The sequence below is a fragment of the Triturus cristatus genome, chromosome 9, assembly GCF_964204655.1.
Source record: "Triturus cristatus chromosome 9, aTriCri1.1, whole genome shotgun sequence".
In the NCBI taxonomy this organism is placed as follows: Eukaryota; Metazoa; Chordata; class Amphibia; order Caudata; family Salamandridae; genus Triturus; species Triturus cristatus.
The window spans coordinates 848,552,730-848,570,366 of NC_140592.1; the positions used below are offsets into that span (position 1 = coordinate 848,552,730).

The 17,637-nt window shown below is 44.2% G+C and overlaps 1 protein-coding gene across 2 annotated transcripts in view; it reads right to left on the reverse strand.

Annotated features, from left to right (window-relative positions):
- LOC146798948 (tumor necrosis factor alpha-induced protein 2-like) overlaps positions 1–17,637 on the reverse strand; it is a 204,617-nt gene that overhangs the window by 110,223 nt on the left and 76,757 nt on the right. The window contains exons 2-3 of one of the 2 annotated variants that reach the window (XM_085626313.1): positions 11,336–11,461; positions 3,907–4,561 (exon numbers count right to left, since the gene is read on the reverse strand). In XM_085626313.1, the coding sequence (XP_085482439.1) occupies positions 3,907–4,561; positions 11,336–11,461 (781 nt within the window). Of the gene's footprint in view, positions 1–3,906; positions 4,562–11,335; positions 11,465–17,637 lie in introns of both variants that reach the window. The other variant, XM_085626312.1, reaches the window with a different exon arrangement.

Consider the following 17,637-nt stretch of genomic DNA (forward strand, 5'->3'; position numbering starts at 1 on the left):
ACAAAGGATTTCTGGGTATAAATATTGGGACCCTGATCCCAAGAATTTAGATCACTTTGGGAAAACAAGAAGAACCTCTGCTGAGGGAGGAACCAGAAGAAGCTGAGGAGGAAAACTATCCCTGAACCTGGGGGATTGGCCTGCAGTGGTTGTCTTACTGCCAAAGAGAGGAGAAAGGAACTTTGTGTGTACTTTTGCTCAACTTGTGAAGGATCTCCAAGGGCTTGGAAAAGAGCTTGCCTCCTGCTGAAGTCTCAGGAACAACAGACTTCACCCCCCAGTGCCTGCTGCTGTTGTTGGGCCTTCCGAGGGACTGCGTGTCGCAAGGAGCTGGAAGCGCGACTCAAGAAGGAGAAGCGTGCCGCCATCGGAGCTGCTGTCGTCGCATCTCATAAAGTGTGTCGCCGCTGCAGCATCGCATCGAGCGGAAGCGTCTCACATCATCCAGGAAGTGTCTTGCAACGCCGAAGAAGCGTGTCGCCATCGCAGCCATCGTAGCTGACGCATTGCACCGCATCAAGAGAAGAGTCTCGCATCGAGGAAGAAGCGTGTCGCCATCGCAGCCATCGTAGTTGTCGCATTGCACCGCATCAAGAAAAGCGCCTCGCATCCACAGAGAAGCGTGCCGCCGTCGGGGCTGCTGTTGTCTTATTGCGTAAAGGGGTGTCGCCGCTGCAACATCGCATCGAGCGGAAGCGTCTCGCAAACGCCGGAGAAGAGTGTCGCTGCCAAGGCCGCTGTCGTCGCATCGCGTAAAGTGTGTCACAGCTGAAGCATCGAGTCGAGTCTTCTCGCAACATCGGAGAAGCGTAACGCATCTGGAAGATCTTCACGTCTTTATTTCTTTGCACCAAAAACTTAATCGCATCAACATCGTTGCAACACTTTTGTTGCCCTGCGTGTCGCATCTAAAAGGTACATTGACGTAAAGTGCCGCATTTAAGAACTTATGAGAACTAAGCAAACTTCTACCATCTAAAGTAACAGTATTGTGTATTTTTGTCGTTTAATGGTCTTGTGGTAAATCTATATAAAGAATACTTATTTTTTATATAAAACCTGTGTGGTGTCCATCTGTAGTGTTGTCACTTGGTCACTGTATGTGTTCACAAATGCTTTACACACTGCCTCTGAGATAAGCCTGTCTGCTCGTGCCAAGCTACCAATGGGGTGAGCAGGGGTTATTTTAGGAGTGTACCCCCTTACCCTGACTAGAGGCGAGGGTCCCTATTTGTCACAAGTGCATACCTGTGCCAACTAGAGACCCACAATTCTAACAAAGTGTCTTAGACTTTCATTGACTTTTGAACTGAGCAGATTTTATGCTAGTCCTCTAGCTGGGCTATACTTTTGTTCAGGCTATTTAATTTCTTTGGAGGCTGACCTATGTTGATCCTCTCGCATTTCCATTATTTAAGGCATTATTGATGCAGATTTTAATTTACTAACTACTTTTTGCCTTCTGTAATGATTCTTAAATTAGAATTTTGTCCTATGGAGGTTTCTTTTATTTGCACAAGGGCCACTGTCTTATGACACTCACACAGCTCCAGTTTTGCATCTCTACCCTTTTGATTTCTTAATTTAAAGCATTGACAATTCATCCTCTGCTATTGGTTTCAGCGCACAATGACACTTCCTGGAGGTTTGTTATGACCTAAGGTCTGGACATAACATATCCTTGGGTATCTCTCCAGATCTTTTGTAAATAATACAAAATAAAAATATGATAATACCTAGATGGGGCGATGTATCAGCCCCCTTCGGTCGTAGTTTCATTTGAGGGGGCAGTCACATTTTGGATCTAAGCAAAGGGCAGCAATTTAGTATTTGGAGTATCAGGCATTGTGAGGGACAACATTTTGCTTTGCTACATCAGTTTCTACACTGCAAAGGGGTGAGCACCGGGGGCACAAGACTCTTTTTGGGACATATCTCCTTATTCACACAGGTGGTTTGTCATGAATTGAGACTGCAGTGAGTGGGGAGTTTTCAAAATGCAAAGGTGTCTTAAGCATACATGGCATGGTGGATTTTAAGAATGATGAAGAGGTTTGCTGTAGTAGGTGAGGCATATGGTGGAGGTGGCAGACACTGCTGGGCATGCTTTTTCACATGCGAACGTCAAAAGCGAATTGCTTCCAAACTGGGTGACCCTTCCCCCACACAGGCTGGACTGATCGCGCTCTGCGCTGCTCATTTAACTCAAGGTATGTAAAAGATTAAATGAGGCTCCAACAAGAGTGCTTAGTCTGTGAATGAAATTGTTATTGATGTCAGCAGATGATCTGGTAACATTCCACTTCTGGTTTGTGATGTCATGGCAGCCATGTCTTTCCTGGATGAGGCAACCCCATGAATAAATGTTGATTTAAAACTCATTTGGAAGGATTGAAATCTCTCCCATAGTCTTTTTCTCACTGTATTCATTTTAGTGAAAAAGACTTGCATTGCCTCCATTTTCAAAATTCTTCCTCTTTGAAGTGGTGGATTTCCCCTATTTTAGTGCATATGTCTGGCTGAAAGAATCTGTGAACGTGTAGCTAACACCACTCTACTATACACATTGATAAATGACACTCAGCCCAATCTTTCTCATGCAGTCTACACAACAGAACCCCATCATTGCGACGTACCAGCTCAAGACCCATGACCCACATATGGTTTGCCCTTATCACCCCTTTCCATCTTTGCACAAATGCCCCCCAGGTATGGTGCCCTTCACTGGTGTTTCAACCTAATTTGACCTGTCCTGCCCAAGTCTGTCCCCCTTCAAGGAGACGCTTGGACTGCATCCATCTCTGCCATTTTTGCGTGGTGCTCCAACTTCATCTGCCCCGCTCTGCCACTCCTCTTTCACCTGGGAGCCGATAATCAAACTTCTCCCACGTTAGTCATCTCTGTGTTTCTCCCGTCAAGTTTGCCCTGCTCTGCGCACCACTCAGTGCAAATTCTAAAACTGCTCACCCCCGTGTGTCTGTCAGGTGCTTCCATTTGTCCCATCCATCACCCTTGCTCATTGGTTTAGATGCTCAGGCTGTTCCTAGATGGACCATCTTTGTCTGGTGCACCCTCCTGGCTTGACATGTTACACCCATCTACCTTGCTCCTTGGTGCACGTTCTTTGATTGCAGCTGCATGGGGTGTGTTTGCCTTGTGCTTTCACCTAGTTTACTCTGTCCTGTCACCGCTGTGTTCATCATGCACTACACAAAGCACACACTAATGGATTTAGTGGCTCAACAGGGGTTTGAAACACCACATATTGTAAATGCAACTACTATACGGTACAAGAAGAAGATGTTACAGTTGTTGTACTGAAGGTATTGTCCTCTGATTGCGTAATTACATGTTTAACCTCTATATTACCCAGAGTGTGCTTCACTTTTCTTGCATGTGGTGCCATTCTTCAGTTGAGTCAACTTTACATGCCCTGTAACATAGTTTAGCCTGTGAAGAATTGAGCTAACTTATGGCTACTAAAATACATTCACATAAAATAGCGCAGACCTGCTGGCTTTGCCAATGCTTGCGTATATTTTGGGACTAAATTAGTAAACCATAATGCTCATGATTATGGCCCTGTGTATATAGCATCACCTCTTCATTAGAGGCGCACCATTCTTTTAGTTAACTTGTATTTCATTGGCAGAACAATAATCAGCCCTCTCTAGACATTGACCTGTGGTCACTCTGAGATGATGATGCTGAGTCAGTGAGTGAAAAAGGCTGTATGCAAGGCGCCTCTCATCCATTACCATGTCCAGAAGTTAAGATTATAAACCACACTTATCTGCACTATCTATTTCTGCCTCACAGCAAGATGAAATACACTGTACTACTATAAATATGAAATAGTGTTTGACCGTACATTTACATAATTTGAAACAATTTGTAAAATCTTACTTTGGGTAGATGCTTTGTAACCACACCAGGAGAAGAAGAGCATCCGATTCTCCTAATTCCAAATCTGTTGCCGCGTTAAGTTGCGCAGAGAAATAATCATGGTAATTCTTTGCGTAGACATCACACACCTCAAATATATCCGGGTAAAGTGGTTTCAGATGGTTCACAACTAAGATCAAGTCTGAAGTCATAGTCTTGCCCATATGTTCTAACTGTTTAGCAAATGTTGAACTGTTTTGGCCACTTGGGGTCTCTGCTTGATCCTTCATCCTTCTATCAACTGACTGCTTGACAACTCTTACCCATTTTTGCTTCCATTTTCTTGGCCTTGGCTTAAGTTCTGCCTTGGTTGTGTAGTATTTGTCATCCTCATAGACTTGTTCTGCTACGGCTTTCACAGCCTCTGTGATCTCTGAAATAATCCTGGATTCATTTTCATTCTGACTGAAGAAAGTCTCCAATGATCTTCCTATAATTCCAGAGACTTCTCTCCCAAGCTCGTTGAAGAGTAATGACACTTTCTCCTGTTTTTTAGTCACCTCCTCAATATTTGTGTTGTTGCTCTTGTTTCCATATGCTTCGCGCTCCAACGCAATTAGGATTTTACTCGCATTGTGAAATTCACGGGAATAGATGAAATCCTGAACATTCTCCGCTGTAAAATTGAAATGATAAAATTGCAACTTTTAAATGTTGTAGTCTTTATTTACTTTGTTTGCTCTACTATTACATAAAACTGTTACTTGACAGTTACTCAATTAAAATAAAAGGTGTTACTCTACATTCTGAGAAAATTACTTCCAGTTTGATTAAATTCGAGATGACAGATCCCTTTTGGTGTCCTCAGGGCAGTGCCTGTTTTTCAACAGTGTAGACCCCCATGCTTCACCCACCATTTGGTTTGCCCCACCTCATCGTCATCCAATATATATATATATATATATATTACAGAGTGGTGACAACCACTCAGTAGTAATAGTTAGGATTCCAAGAGATAAGAATTCTTCAGTTATTTTACCGTTAATAGTTTTGCGCCTGCTTTGACGAATCTGCACAAAACTTTGCAGACCTATAGGTTTTTCTACATTGGCAGGCAATGCAAATTTTAATGGTTATTCGTCAAGGGGGTGCAAAAGAATAAAAAGGGGGACCCATAATGCATTTTCCATAGACGTTTGTATTGACTATTTCCATGAGATTTGGCAAGATTATAGGTTATGGTGTGCAGATCATCCTTTTTGGTACTACAGGAAAGTAAGATAAGCATTTTTAAAGTTATAAGGCATTTCAACTAAGTGATATCTGTGACGGTGGTAGTTTCACGAAAGTACCGTGGTACATGCTGATGACAAGACATTCTGTGATTGGCTAATGACGCCCTTTACAAATGTTGAAGGGAATTATGTTGTTTTAAGTACACTTTGGCTGTGTTCTGGGTTAGGGCATTATATATAGGTAAGTATTAAGTTTTATATTTTTTCCTGCCTATTATCATTTTAGTAAAGTGGTAAAAGATAGTTAACATTATTTATAAGTTTCTGTATATTTTAAAACTTTTTACAGAGAACTGTGTTACTACATAGGAAGTACTGCGGTACTTAAAATAAATGTTAGAATACCTGTACCATATTAAATTATTTTTTACATATTTAAATATTTACAAAATAGTATACCGAGTACTGTGGTAATACCTACAAATTATAGTGCTACTTAGAAGATTTTTTTTTAAATCACAGTTATCTGTAAAGTGCTTTAAAAATACATACAAAAATATAAATGCATTGCTCTACTTATTAGCACTGCATTAGAGTGGTAATAGGGAGGGAAGTACAATAAAACCACCTACTTAACTATAACAACAAAGGTCCTAACCTAGAGAGCAGCAAAAGAGTGCAGAAAACGACATCTCTGCCTTTTACGTTTTGTAAAAAGAACCATTAGCCAATGAGATACTCCATTTTCATTGGCATTTACCACATTATACCATGGTATACCGTGGCACAATGTATAACTAAGCATTTTGAGACTTATAACTTTTACACTACTTAAACATTGATTTACACCGCATATTCCTGCCACATTCACCGACTTTCACTCTAAAACTGTTTAAAGTACCACACACCACTCTACGCCAATCCACTAAATGTAACTCCACTATATGCCACTCTACTCTAGGCTAATCCACTGTACACCACTTCTTGCCACTCCACTCTACACTACTCCACTGTATACTATCACACTGTACGCCACTCCATCCTACAATACTCCAGTCTGCGCTACTCCACTGTACTGCCCCTCCACTCTACGCTATTCCACTGTACACAACTCCACTCTAGGACACTACATTCTATGCTATTTCACTCTTTGCCATTCCACTCTACGCCACAACAGTGTACGCCACTCCACTGTGTGCTATTTCCACTGCACGCCACTCCACTCTACACCACCCTACTATATTCTATTCCACTGTACTCCATTGCATTGTACCCCACTCCCACTCTACTGCAAGGTATTCCACTCTATGCCACCCCCCCTACGCCACTACACTGTATGTTACTTCACTCTACCACACTCAGCTCTTAACCACTGCAATCTACACCACCCCACTATGCGCTAATCCACTGCACACCACTCCACTCTATGCCACTCCACACAACTCCACTCTACCCCACTACACTTTACGATATTCCACTGAATGCCAATACACTCCACTATACACCACTTCACTCTACACTACTCCACTATACGCTACTACACTGTATGCTATTACATTTTACCCCACTCCACTCTACACTACTCCACTGTACCCTATTCCACTGTATGACACTCCACTGTACAGCACTCCCCTCTACACCACTACATTCTGTGCTATTCTACTTTACGCCCCTCCACTGTACCCTAGTACATTGTATGCCACTACAGTCTACCCCACTAAACTTTACAACACCCCACTCTATGGTACTCCACTCTATGTCACTCCCCTCTATGCCATTACATTGTATGCTATTTCACTCTTCACCACTCCATTCAATGTGACTCCAGTCTACGCTTTTCCACTATATGCAAATCCACTCCACCACACTTCACTGTACACATCTCCACTGTATGCTATTCCACTCTACTCTACTCCACTCTACCCCACTCCAGTATATGCTATTCCACTGTACGACACTCCAATGTACACAACTCCACTCTATGCCATGCCACACCAAGCTATTCTACAGTACGCCACTGCACTGTACCTCACTCCACTCTATTACACTCCACTCTACACCAACCCATACCATAACACTATTGTACACCACTCCACTATATGCTATTCCAGTCAATGCCACTCCACTCTCAGTTGCGGCTCCTCAAGGGAGTGCTGTGGGGCGATGGGTGGGGTGGGGGAGGGGCAGGCTGGGAGTAGTAAACTCCAGAATACGGCCCAACGGAGTTGAGTAATTAAATAAATAAATAAAACAAATTACATTGCGCGCGCTGCAATGCCAAATCGTCGAGGAGCCGCCACTGTCGACTCTACGATATTTCACTGTATGCTACTCCACTGTAGACCACTCCACTCTACCCCATTCCATCCTACACAACTCCACTTTACGCTATTCCCTTCCAGACAACTCCACTCTACGCCACTCCACTCTATGATATTTCACTGTATGCCACCACACTCTAACTCAATCTACTATATGCCATTTCACTCTACATCTCTCCACTCTACGCTGCTCCGGTGTATGCTATTACACTCTACCCCACTCCACTCTCCACCACGCCACTGTAGCCAACTTCACTGTATGCCACTCCACTATACGGCACACCCCGCTACGCCACTACACTCTATGCTATTCCACTTTATGCCACTTCACTGTACACTATTACACTGTACACCACATTCTGGTCTACAATCAACCCCGCTCCACTCTAAGGTATTCCACTGAATGCCACTCCACTGTACTCTGCTCTACTGCATGTTATTCCGCTCTCCACCACACCACTGTATGCCACTCCACTCCAGTCTATGAGATTCCACTGTATGCCACTACACTGTACCTCACTCCACTCTATGCCACCTCACTCCATGCTACTCCACTTCCCTCTATGCCACTTCACTCTACCCCACCCCAGTGTACGCTATTCCACTGTACGTCACTCCACTGTATGCAACTCTACACAAAGCTATTCCACTGTACGCCACTGCACTGAACCTCACTCGACTCTACTCTACACTACTCCATTCCATGCCACTCTACTGTACGCCACTCCACTCTATGCCATTCCACTCGACCCCACTCGAATGTACACTATTCCACTGTAACCAATCCAGTGTATGACACTCCACTATATGCCACTCCACATGACACTAATCCATTGTATGCCACTCTACTCCACTTCACTCTACACCACTCCACTTTACACTATCCTATTGTATGCCACTCCACTCTATGCCATTCCTGGCTACGCCACTACACTCTATGTTATTCCACTGTACGCCACTCTACTCTACGCTATTCCACTCTATGCCACTCCACTCTGTGCTACTCCACTATATGCCAATCCACTGTACTCCATTCCATTGTTCGCGACTCCACTCTACACCACTCCAGTCTAATCCAATTCACTGTATGCCACTCCACTCCACTCCACACTACTGCACTCTATGCTACTTTACTGTACACAGCTCCAAACTACACCACTCCATACTTTGCTATTCCACTCTGTGCCACTGCACTCCATGCCACTCCAGTGTATGCCGCCCTACTATATGATATTGCACTCTATGCCACTCCACGCTACACCACTCCACTCAATGCTATCCCACTGTCTGCAACTACACTCCACCGAACTACACTGTATGCCCTCCACTCTACCCCACTCCCCTCTATGACACTCCACTCTGTGCAAATACACGTAAGCCATTCCACTCAATGCCGCTCCACTCTACATCACTCCACTGTACTCTTTTCCACTCTATGCCCCTCCATTGTACACCACTCCAGTCTATGCCACTCCAGTGTACCCCAATCCACTCTATGCCACTCCACTATACACTATTCCACTGTATCCCACTCTAGTCTATGCTACTCTAGGCTACCCCACTCCACACTACTCTAAGCTATTTGATTCTGGGCCACTCAGCTCTTTCCCACTGCACTGTACGCTACTCAACTGTGCACCACTCTGCTCTACGCCACTCCACTGTATACATCTCCACTCGATGCCACTCTACTGCATGCTATTCCAGTCTACACCACTTCATTCTATGTCCCTCCAATCTCTGCCACTCCACTGTATGCAACTCCACTCTATGCTACTCCACTGTACGCTATTTCAGTGCATGCTACTGTTCTGTATGCTATTCCACTGTATATCTCTCCACTTTAAGCCATTTCCCAGTATGCCACTCCACTGTAAGTCACTCTACTCTACGCTATACCACTGTACGTAACCCCATTCTACCCCACTCTAACCTACACTATTCCACTCTATGCTACTCCAGCGTATGCCACTACACTGTACGCTATTTCACGATACGGCACTCCACTGTACGCTATTGCAGTATGCGCAACTCCACTCTACCCAACTCCACTCCACACCACTCCACTCAACGACACTGTACTCCATTCAACGACAGTCTGACCCCCGCTACTCTAGCACACTATACTCCACTCTATACCACTCCACTGTACAACAATGTATTTCTGTCAATAGGAGTCTACAGTACTCTACAGCACTGTACTTTACTCTATGCCACTGTCCAATACTCTATGACACTCAACACAACTCCCTCTATGCTGCTCCACTGCACCTTACTATACTGCATGCTACAAGATACTACTCCACTCTACTCCGCTATTGCAGTCTGCACAACAGTACTACACTACAGTACTACACTACATTACCTTTAACTCACCACTCTACCATGGACCATGTTCTCATAAATTATGTGATTTGCAATATCATGTGTTCCTATGAATACTATCACTTCAGATGGTATACGTGATGTAATATGAAAAGGTATAACAAGTGCATGGAGAAGTTAATGTAGTGTGGCTACCGAATTTAATGCACTGTGTATGGAGGTGCGCAAATTATAATAATTTGACGGTAGTGCGTAAATTATAAATTTAAGGTATAAGTTTAACTTTAGAATTTCAAATATTTGTGTAGTTTACGTTTGGTTTGCATAGAAAGTATGACTAAAGTTATAGTAATGTAGAGGTGGTGCATGACGTGTGAATTTAAGGTATAACTTTAGACTTTATAATCTTTGTGTAGTTTAAGTTTAGCAAGAATAAATAAAGTTTTCCTAACTATAACTAAGGTGTAACCTTTGTTTTCTGCATTGAATCTATCTATCTATCTAAAGATAGATAGATAGATAGATAGATAGATAGATAGATAGATAGATAGATAGATAGATAGATAGATAGATAGATAGATAGATAGATAGATAGATAGATAGATAGATAGATATATAGATAATGCACGTAATGCCGGCAGTACTTTAGGGAAAATCCTACCCCAAAAGCACATTTAGCGAGTATGAGTGGCTGCCCACGCTATTTGTGTTCTGTTGCATTTATCGCTATTTTTTTTGCGCAAAATGCGTTTTCGCATACATTTTGGATGCAAGGGGACATTTTAGCCCTGAGAAATAGCACTAAATGCAGAAGTGCTCGTCTCACGTAATTTGCGTAATATCACGAGTTATGTCCTGCCCTACTAACCGTGGGTGACTGCTGCTCAATTATTATGCATAAATGACGACTTTTCAGGAAGCTGCTGTGAATTAATCAAAAAGGCCTTCTTTCTGCATCCATTGTGGTGAAAAATAACGGCCATGGACTCAAATATAAATACATTCAATAAAATGCTTACTCTATTTTTTCTTTCTAGATTTTTATAAAATATGAAAAGTTGTGATTTCCCTTTTACGCCGTATTCATTTATCAACATATGTATTTATTTTCCTCCCAATTCAATATTGTCCTTTACAGTGGAATCCAATTTGATCTGGCAAAAAACCCCTACATTTCGGGGTTGTGCATATTAAATCTGAAAAACACTTATCATGCACATGGTGTGTGTGTGTGTGTATAAACCTCCTAGGTCGTCAAGAGGCTCACACATAAACACTGTGACCTTCCTGTGGCATCATAGATGAACACTAAATACCTCAATTGCAATCCATATGTTATACATATACGAAATAATGTAAACCAGCATGAAAGGGGACTCCCCTCACACTACTATGGTTTGCTCGCTGAATGTTCATAATCTGAATATTGTGAGACGGCAAGAGGTGTGGCATACAGCCCCTGCCTACTTTAACTCCTTGGAAATGACAGTGCACCCTTTGGTAGGTTCAATGAATCAAAAGTGCTGATAAAAGTCGTTGCATTTTTAAGCGGAAAAATATCAGACTTACCTGAGACTAATCTCCTGGGCTCTTCAATAATAGCAATTTCTGGCAATTGATCTGAAGATGAACTTGCGACACAGAAGAGTTGCAGGATGCGTCTTTCCAGCCTTTTCTTCACATTTTCGTAAGGCCCTGCTTATGAAACAAGGATAAATGCCTGTCAAAAGAGGCACAAAGAGAGCCTAATTCTACATAACAACTTTAGTGGTTACACAAGGTAACGGTGATTCAAACAAATTGGCATGTGAAACGAAAATCTGATAACACACCACCAAAGTATAAAACATGGTCATAAATAGAACTATGAAAATACCATGTCATGTTTATATCTTGTATGTGTGTGACTTTTGTTTTACAGTTGTAAAATACTACATCTAAATATTCAGTCTGAAGGAAATGTTGCAGTTGTTATCCATACTGTGAACAACCTTGAAATCCCTTGAAACCTGAGAGGCATGTCTCTGTCCTCAGGCTTCTAGGCAGCTCATTCCAAAGCTGCAGGCTGGAGACTCAGGAGCTTTATTTATCCACTGGGGCTAATGTAAAAGTGGTACCACCTGGAGTACCTTAATTATAGGACCATATAGTATACGTGGTCACTTATCGTTTGATCTTGTCTTAGAGGTGAACCTTTCCATCCCCATAAGGACATTTATAAGTCATGCATGCCACCTAAAATTCAGTTTTCGCAGTGACCATAGTTCAGTGAAAGATTTGCTGCTTGCCAAAGACAATTTTCAAGTTCCTCAGCTCTCCCCAACAGCAATCAAGCTTTCATATTTGGTATTCTGGCAGCTCGTATTACTTGTCTTAAGTGGCAGTCTCCAGTTTAAGTCTTACCTACTCTGTTTATGTTACTGGGCGGCAAACATAAGAGGTTTTACAAAACTTGTGAGAGTTGTGTGTGAGAATATTATATATACAAATGTTGCCTAACATACATATTGTGTCCTAAATATTGAATACAAAAATATCGTCCCCCTGAGTGCAGATTTTCTATTATTAACTCTAATGGGTAAATATATTGTTTACTAAAATTTAGAACACGATTTTAATGTCAAAGGATCTTCAGTTGACAATATTTCTGATGCCTTATTCTGCTATACAATTTGGAGATTTACATAATTATACTGATCCTGCAAATAGGAAACATGGCCCATAAGATACAGATTGGAAAAAAACCCTTTCGTACAATAGGCTTTGCAATATTGTATTTAGAAATTAAGCATCGCTGATACCTAGGAAATAATGAACATAGATGACGTTCAGAACCTTAAAACTTTTCTATATCCTTCGAACAACTTTTCTGCAGTGGGCAGTCCTAGGGCTGGGTTCGTCAGCTCTGACTGCTACGTGTCAAGTTGGTGACATATGATAGTTTGCAGCTGTTGCAACTCACCACGAGACAGCACATGAAGAACTGCCTCTCGTTCCTTGAGCGCAATTCCTACCAGAGGGAAAACCATTTATGTTTCTGATTACGAAACGCTCAGGTTATTATCAGTCAGTAGTGTGTTTTTCAACAGTGAAAAATAAGAATCAAGCTTTGCAAGCTGCTATGACCAGGATTGTAGACGCTCAGATTAATTCAGCAAATGTTAAAAGGGTTGAAGTGCGCCTTGATTAATTATGACTATGCTGTTTTAGAAAGTTGGGCTGGATTTTGAAAGGCTTGAGGAATTAGATACTATGAAGTCACGTTATATTTTATGAGCTATTTCAAGAAAGGGCGGGGAGAGTGATAAGGCCCATACAGAACTACTTAATTTGCAGCTACGCCATTCTGGTGTTTGGTTGCATAAATGAAGTGCACAACAAGGCCCTACGGGATGTATGCAGTCAGCTCGAGAAAGCTGGACTAACACTGAATGAAGCAAAAACCAAAGGAAATGATGGACGGAGTGTTGAACATTGCAAGCACTCACCCCCCAGTCAACTGATCTGGGTTTAATCCATCACCGTTCTTTAGCCCACTCTGCCACCCCAGTTCAGACATGGCCATATACAAATCAGTCTGACCCTGTGCCTCATGGGAACAGTCCAGCCCGAACTGCCAAGCCATGCCTTCCCTGGACCGGAAACAAGCTTCCTAGGACCGGTTTCTGGCATTTCAGCCGTCTTCAGCCAGGCTTGCTTGAATCCAGTGGCAAAGTGAGCAAGGGACTAACGTCTGAGCATACCCTGCCAACTTATGGCGAACAAAACAAAAACCAAAGTAAAATGATGGACGGAGTGTTAAACATTGCAAGCACTCACCCCCAGTCAACTGATCTGGGTTTAATCCATCACCGTTCTTTTGCCCACTACGCCACCCCAGTTCAGACATGGCCATATGCAAATCAGTCTGACCCTGTGCCTCATGGGAACAGTCCAGCCCGAACTGCCAAGCCATGTCTTCCCTGGACCGGAAACAAGCTTCCTAGGAGCGGTTTCTGGCATTTCAGCCGTCTTCAGCCAGGCTTGCTTGAATCCAGTGGCAAAGTGAGCAAGGGACTCACGTCTGAGCATACCCTGCCAACTTATGGCGAACAAAGCAAAAACCAAAGGGAATGATGGACGGAGTGTTGAACATTGCAAGCACTCACCCCCAGTCAACTGATCTGGGTTTAATCCATCACCGTTCTTTAGCCCACTCTGCCTAGATGGCTGAAATGCCAGAAACCGGTCCTAGGAAGCTTGTTTCCGGTCCAGGGAAGACGTGGCTTGGCAGTTCGGGCGGGACTGTTCCCATGAGGCACAGGGTCAGACTGATTTGCATATGGCCATGTCTGAACTGGGGTGGCAGAGTGGGCTAAAGAACCGTGATGGATTAAACCCAGATCAGTTGACTGGGGGTGATTGCTTGCAATGTTCAACACTCTGTCCATCATTTCCTTTGGTTTTTGCTTTGTTCGCCATAAGTTGGCAGGGTATGCTCAGACGTGAGTCCCTTGCTCACTTTGCCACTGGATTCAAGCAAGCCTGGCTGAAGACAGGCTGAAATGCCAGAAACCGGTCCCAGGAAGCTTGTTTCCGGTCAAGGGAAGACATGGCTTGGCAGTTCGGGCTGGACTGTTCCCATGAGGCACAGGGTCAGACTGATTTGTATATGGCCATGTCTGAACTGGGGTGGCAGAGTGGGCTAAAGAACGGTGATGGATTAAACCCAGATCAGTTGACTGGGGGTGATTGCTTGCAATGTTCAACACTCCGTCCATCATTTCCTTTGGTTTTGCTAACACTGAATGAAGACAAATGTGAGCTGGGGAAGGAGGACCTCATCTTCTTTGGACACATCTTCTCTCGGAAGCCTGATCCAAGCAAGGTCGAAACACTGCACAAAACACAGGCCCCAGTGGATGTTGCAGAAGTACGATCATTCTCCACAGTAAGCATGCCCCTTTGAGAACTCGCCAAACAAGGACAAACGTTCATCTGGAGCTCAAAGTGCAAAAAGGCATTTGCGGACATTCGGCATGCTGTCAAAGCAGTGGATCACTTCGCCCACTTAGACATTTCCATATGCCCTAAACTCACAGTGGATGCTAGCCAGGTGGGATTGGGGGCTATCCTAGCCAAACACCAGCCTGGGCGTGACTCACCAAGGTGCATTGTAGCATACACAAGCAGGAGCCTGCCGGAAGTAGAAAGGGCGTACTCTCAACCAAAAAAGAGAGCCTAGCCTTGGTGTGGGCATGTGAGCATCACCACATGTTCATTTATTGAAAGCCATTTACACTTGTGACAGACCAGGCACAGGTTACAGTATAAGGCAAGACAACTGCAAACATTCCACCATGCATTGTGAGATATGGTTGATGGGTTATGACTTCAAAATTGTCCACAAACCAGGGAAGGAACACAAGCCTGCTCATTACATGTCGAGACACCCTCTGCCGAGTACAAAACAGACCCATTGCATGGCTGAAGAATGCCTCAATTTTATGCTTCAGCAAAACACACACAATTGATGGACGGAATGCAGAACAAATCAAAACATTCACCCCAGTCAAGAGATCTGGGTTAAATCCATCATTCTTTTGCTCACCATACCACCCCAGTTTAGACCTGGCCATATGCAAATCAGTTTTGACCCTGTGCCTCATGGGAAAGAGTCCAGCCCGAACTGCCAAGACAGGTCCTCCCTGGACCGGAAACAAGCATCCTAGGACCGGTTTCGGGGTTTCACCCATCTTCAGCCAGGATAGCTTGATTCCAGTGGCACAGTGAGCCCAGGACCCACATCTGGGCATACCTGGCACACTTAGGGTGAGAAACCAAAAGGCACACAATTGATGGATGGAATGTAGAACAAATCAAAACATTCACTCCAGTAAAGATATCTGGGTTAAATCCTTCATTCATTTGCTCACTATGCCACCTCAGTTTAGACCTGGCCATATGCAAATCAGTCTTGACCCTGTGCCTCATGGGAACAGTCCAGCCTGAACTGCCAAGCCAGGTCCTCCCTGGACCAGAAAGAAGCATCCTAGGAACGGTTTCGGGATTTCACTCCTCTTCAGCCAGGATAGCTTGATTCCAGTGGCACAGTGAGCCCAGGACCCACGTCTGGGCATACCGCACTTAGGGCGAGAAAGCAAAAGACACACAACTGATGGACGTAATGCAGAACAAATCAAAACATTCACCCCAGTCAAGAGGTCTGGGTTAAATCCATCATTCTTTTACTCACCATGCTACCCCAGTTAAGACCTGGCCATATGCAAATCAGTCTTGAGCCTGTGCCTCATGGGAACAGTCCAGCCCGAACTGTCAAGCCAGGTCCTCCCTGGACCGGAAACAAGCATCCTAGGACTGGTTTCACCCCTCTTCAGCCAGGACAGCTTGATTCCAGTGGCACAGTGAGCCCAGGACCCATGTCTGGGCATACCTGGCAGTTCGGTCTGGACTGTTCCCATAAGGCACAGGGTCAGACTGATTTACATATGGCCATGTCTGAACTGGGGTGGCGGAGTGAGCTAAAGAATGATGATGGATTAAACCCAGATCAGTTGACTGGGGGTGAGTGTTTGCAATGTTCAAACACTCCGTCCATCATCCCCTTTGTTTTGCTTTGTTCGCCCTAAGTTGGCAGGGTATGCCCAGACGTGGGTCCCTTGCTCACTTTGCCACTGGATTCAAGATAGCCTGGCTGATGAGGGTTATGAATCCGAAACCAGTCCCAGGAGGCTTGTTTCCGGTCCAGGGAAGACACGGCTTGGCAGTTCGGCCTGGACTGTTCCCATGAGGTACAGGGTCAGACTGATTTGCATATGGCCATGTCTGAACTGGGGTGGCGGAGAGAGCTAAAGAATGATGATCGATTAAACCCAGATCAGTTGACTGGGGGCGAGTGTTTGCAATGTTCAAACACTCCGTCCATCATCCCCTTTGGTTTTGCTGTGCTCGGCCTAAGTTGACAGGGTATGCCCAGACGTGGGTCCCTTGCTCACTTTGCCACTGGATTCAAGATAGCCTGGCTGATGAGGGTTATGAACCCGCAACCGGTCCCAGGATGCTTGTTTCCGGTCCAGTGAAGACACGGCTTGGCAGTTCGGGCTGTACTGTCCCCATGAGGCAGACTGATTTGCATATGGCCATGTCTGAACTGGGGTGGCGGAGTGAGCTAAAGAATGATGATGGATTAAACCCAGATCAGTTGACTGAGGGTGAGTGTTTGCAATGTTCAAACACTCCATCCATCATCCCCTTTGGTTTAGCAAAACACTCCAACTTAGATTACTATGGAAGAACTAACACCAGAAACAATGAATGATGACACCCTGGCAGCAGTGAAAAACATCACAAGGCAACAAAGGTGGAGACACATGAAAAACAACAGCCCGGTCTATGAAGGGGTCAAGAGAGTAGAAATACTTCCATTCAAACACGTGCAGGAAGAACTGTCCAGAATGGAGCGAGGGATACTTCTTCACGGTCATACCTCAGACTTTTCACCGGCATGAAGTCAGCTTAGCACATGAAAGCCACAAAGGAATGGTGGCAGCCAAAAAAATGCTGAGGGACAGGTGTGGTTACCAGGCCTTGCCCATTTACTGGAGGACCTGAACATGAATTGTCATCTCAGTCAGATCACAGGGAGGCCATCCAAGCTGGAGCAGTTACATACGTCTGACCTTCCTGAGGCTGTGTGGTCGACACTAACCACGGACTTCAATGGGCAATTAGGCACTGGGGGATACCTACTAGTCATGATTAAAGAGTACTCTCATTTCCCCATAGTACTCCACTTGTCATTCACATCAGAAGCAGCCACTCTACCCGTCCTAGATGTGAAATTTGCAGCCTGCGTAGCTGTCGTTGGTATC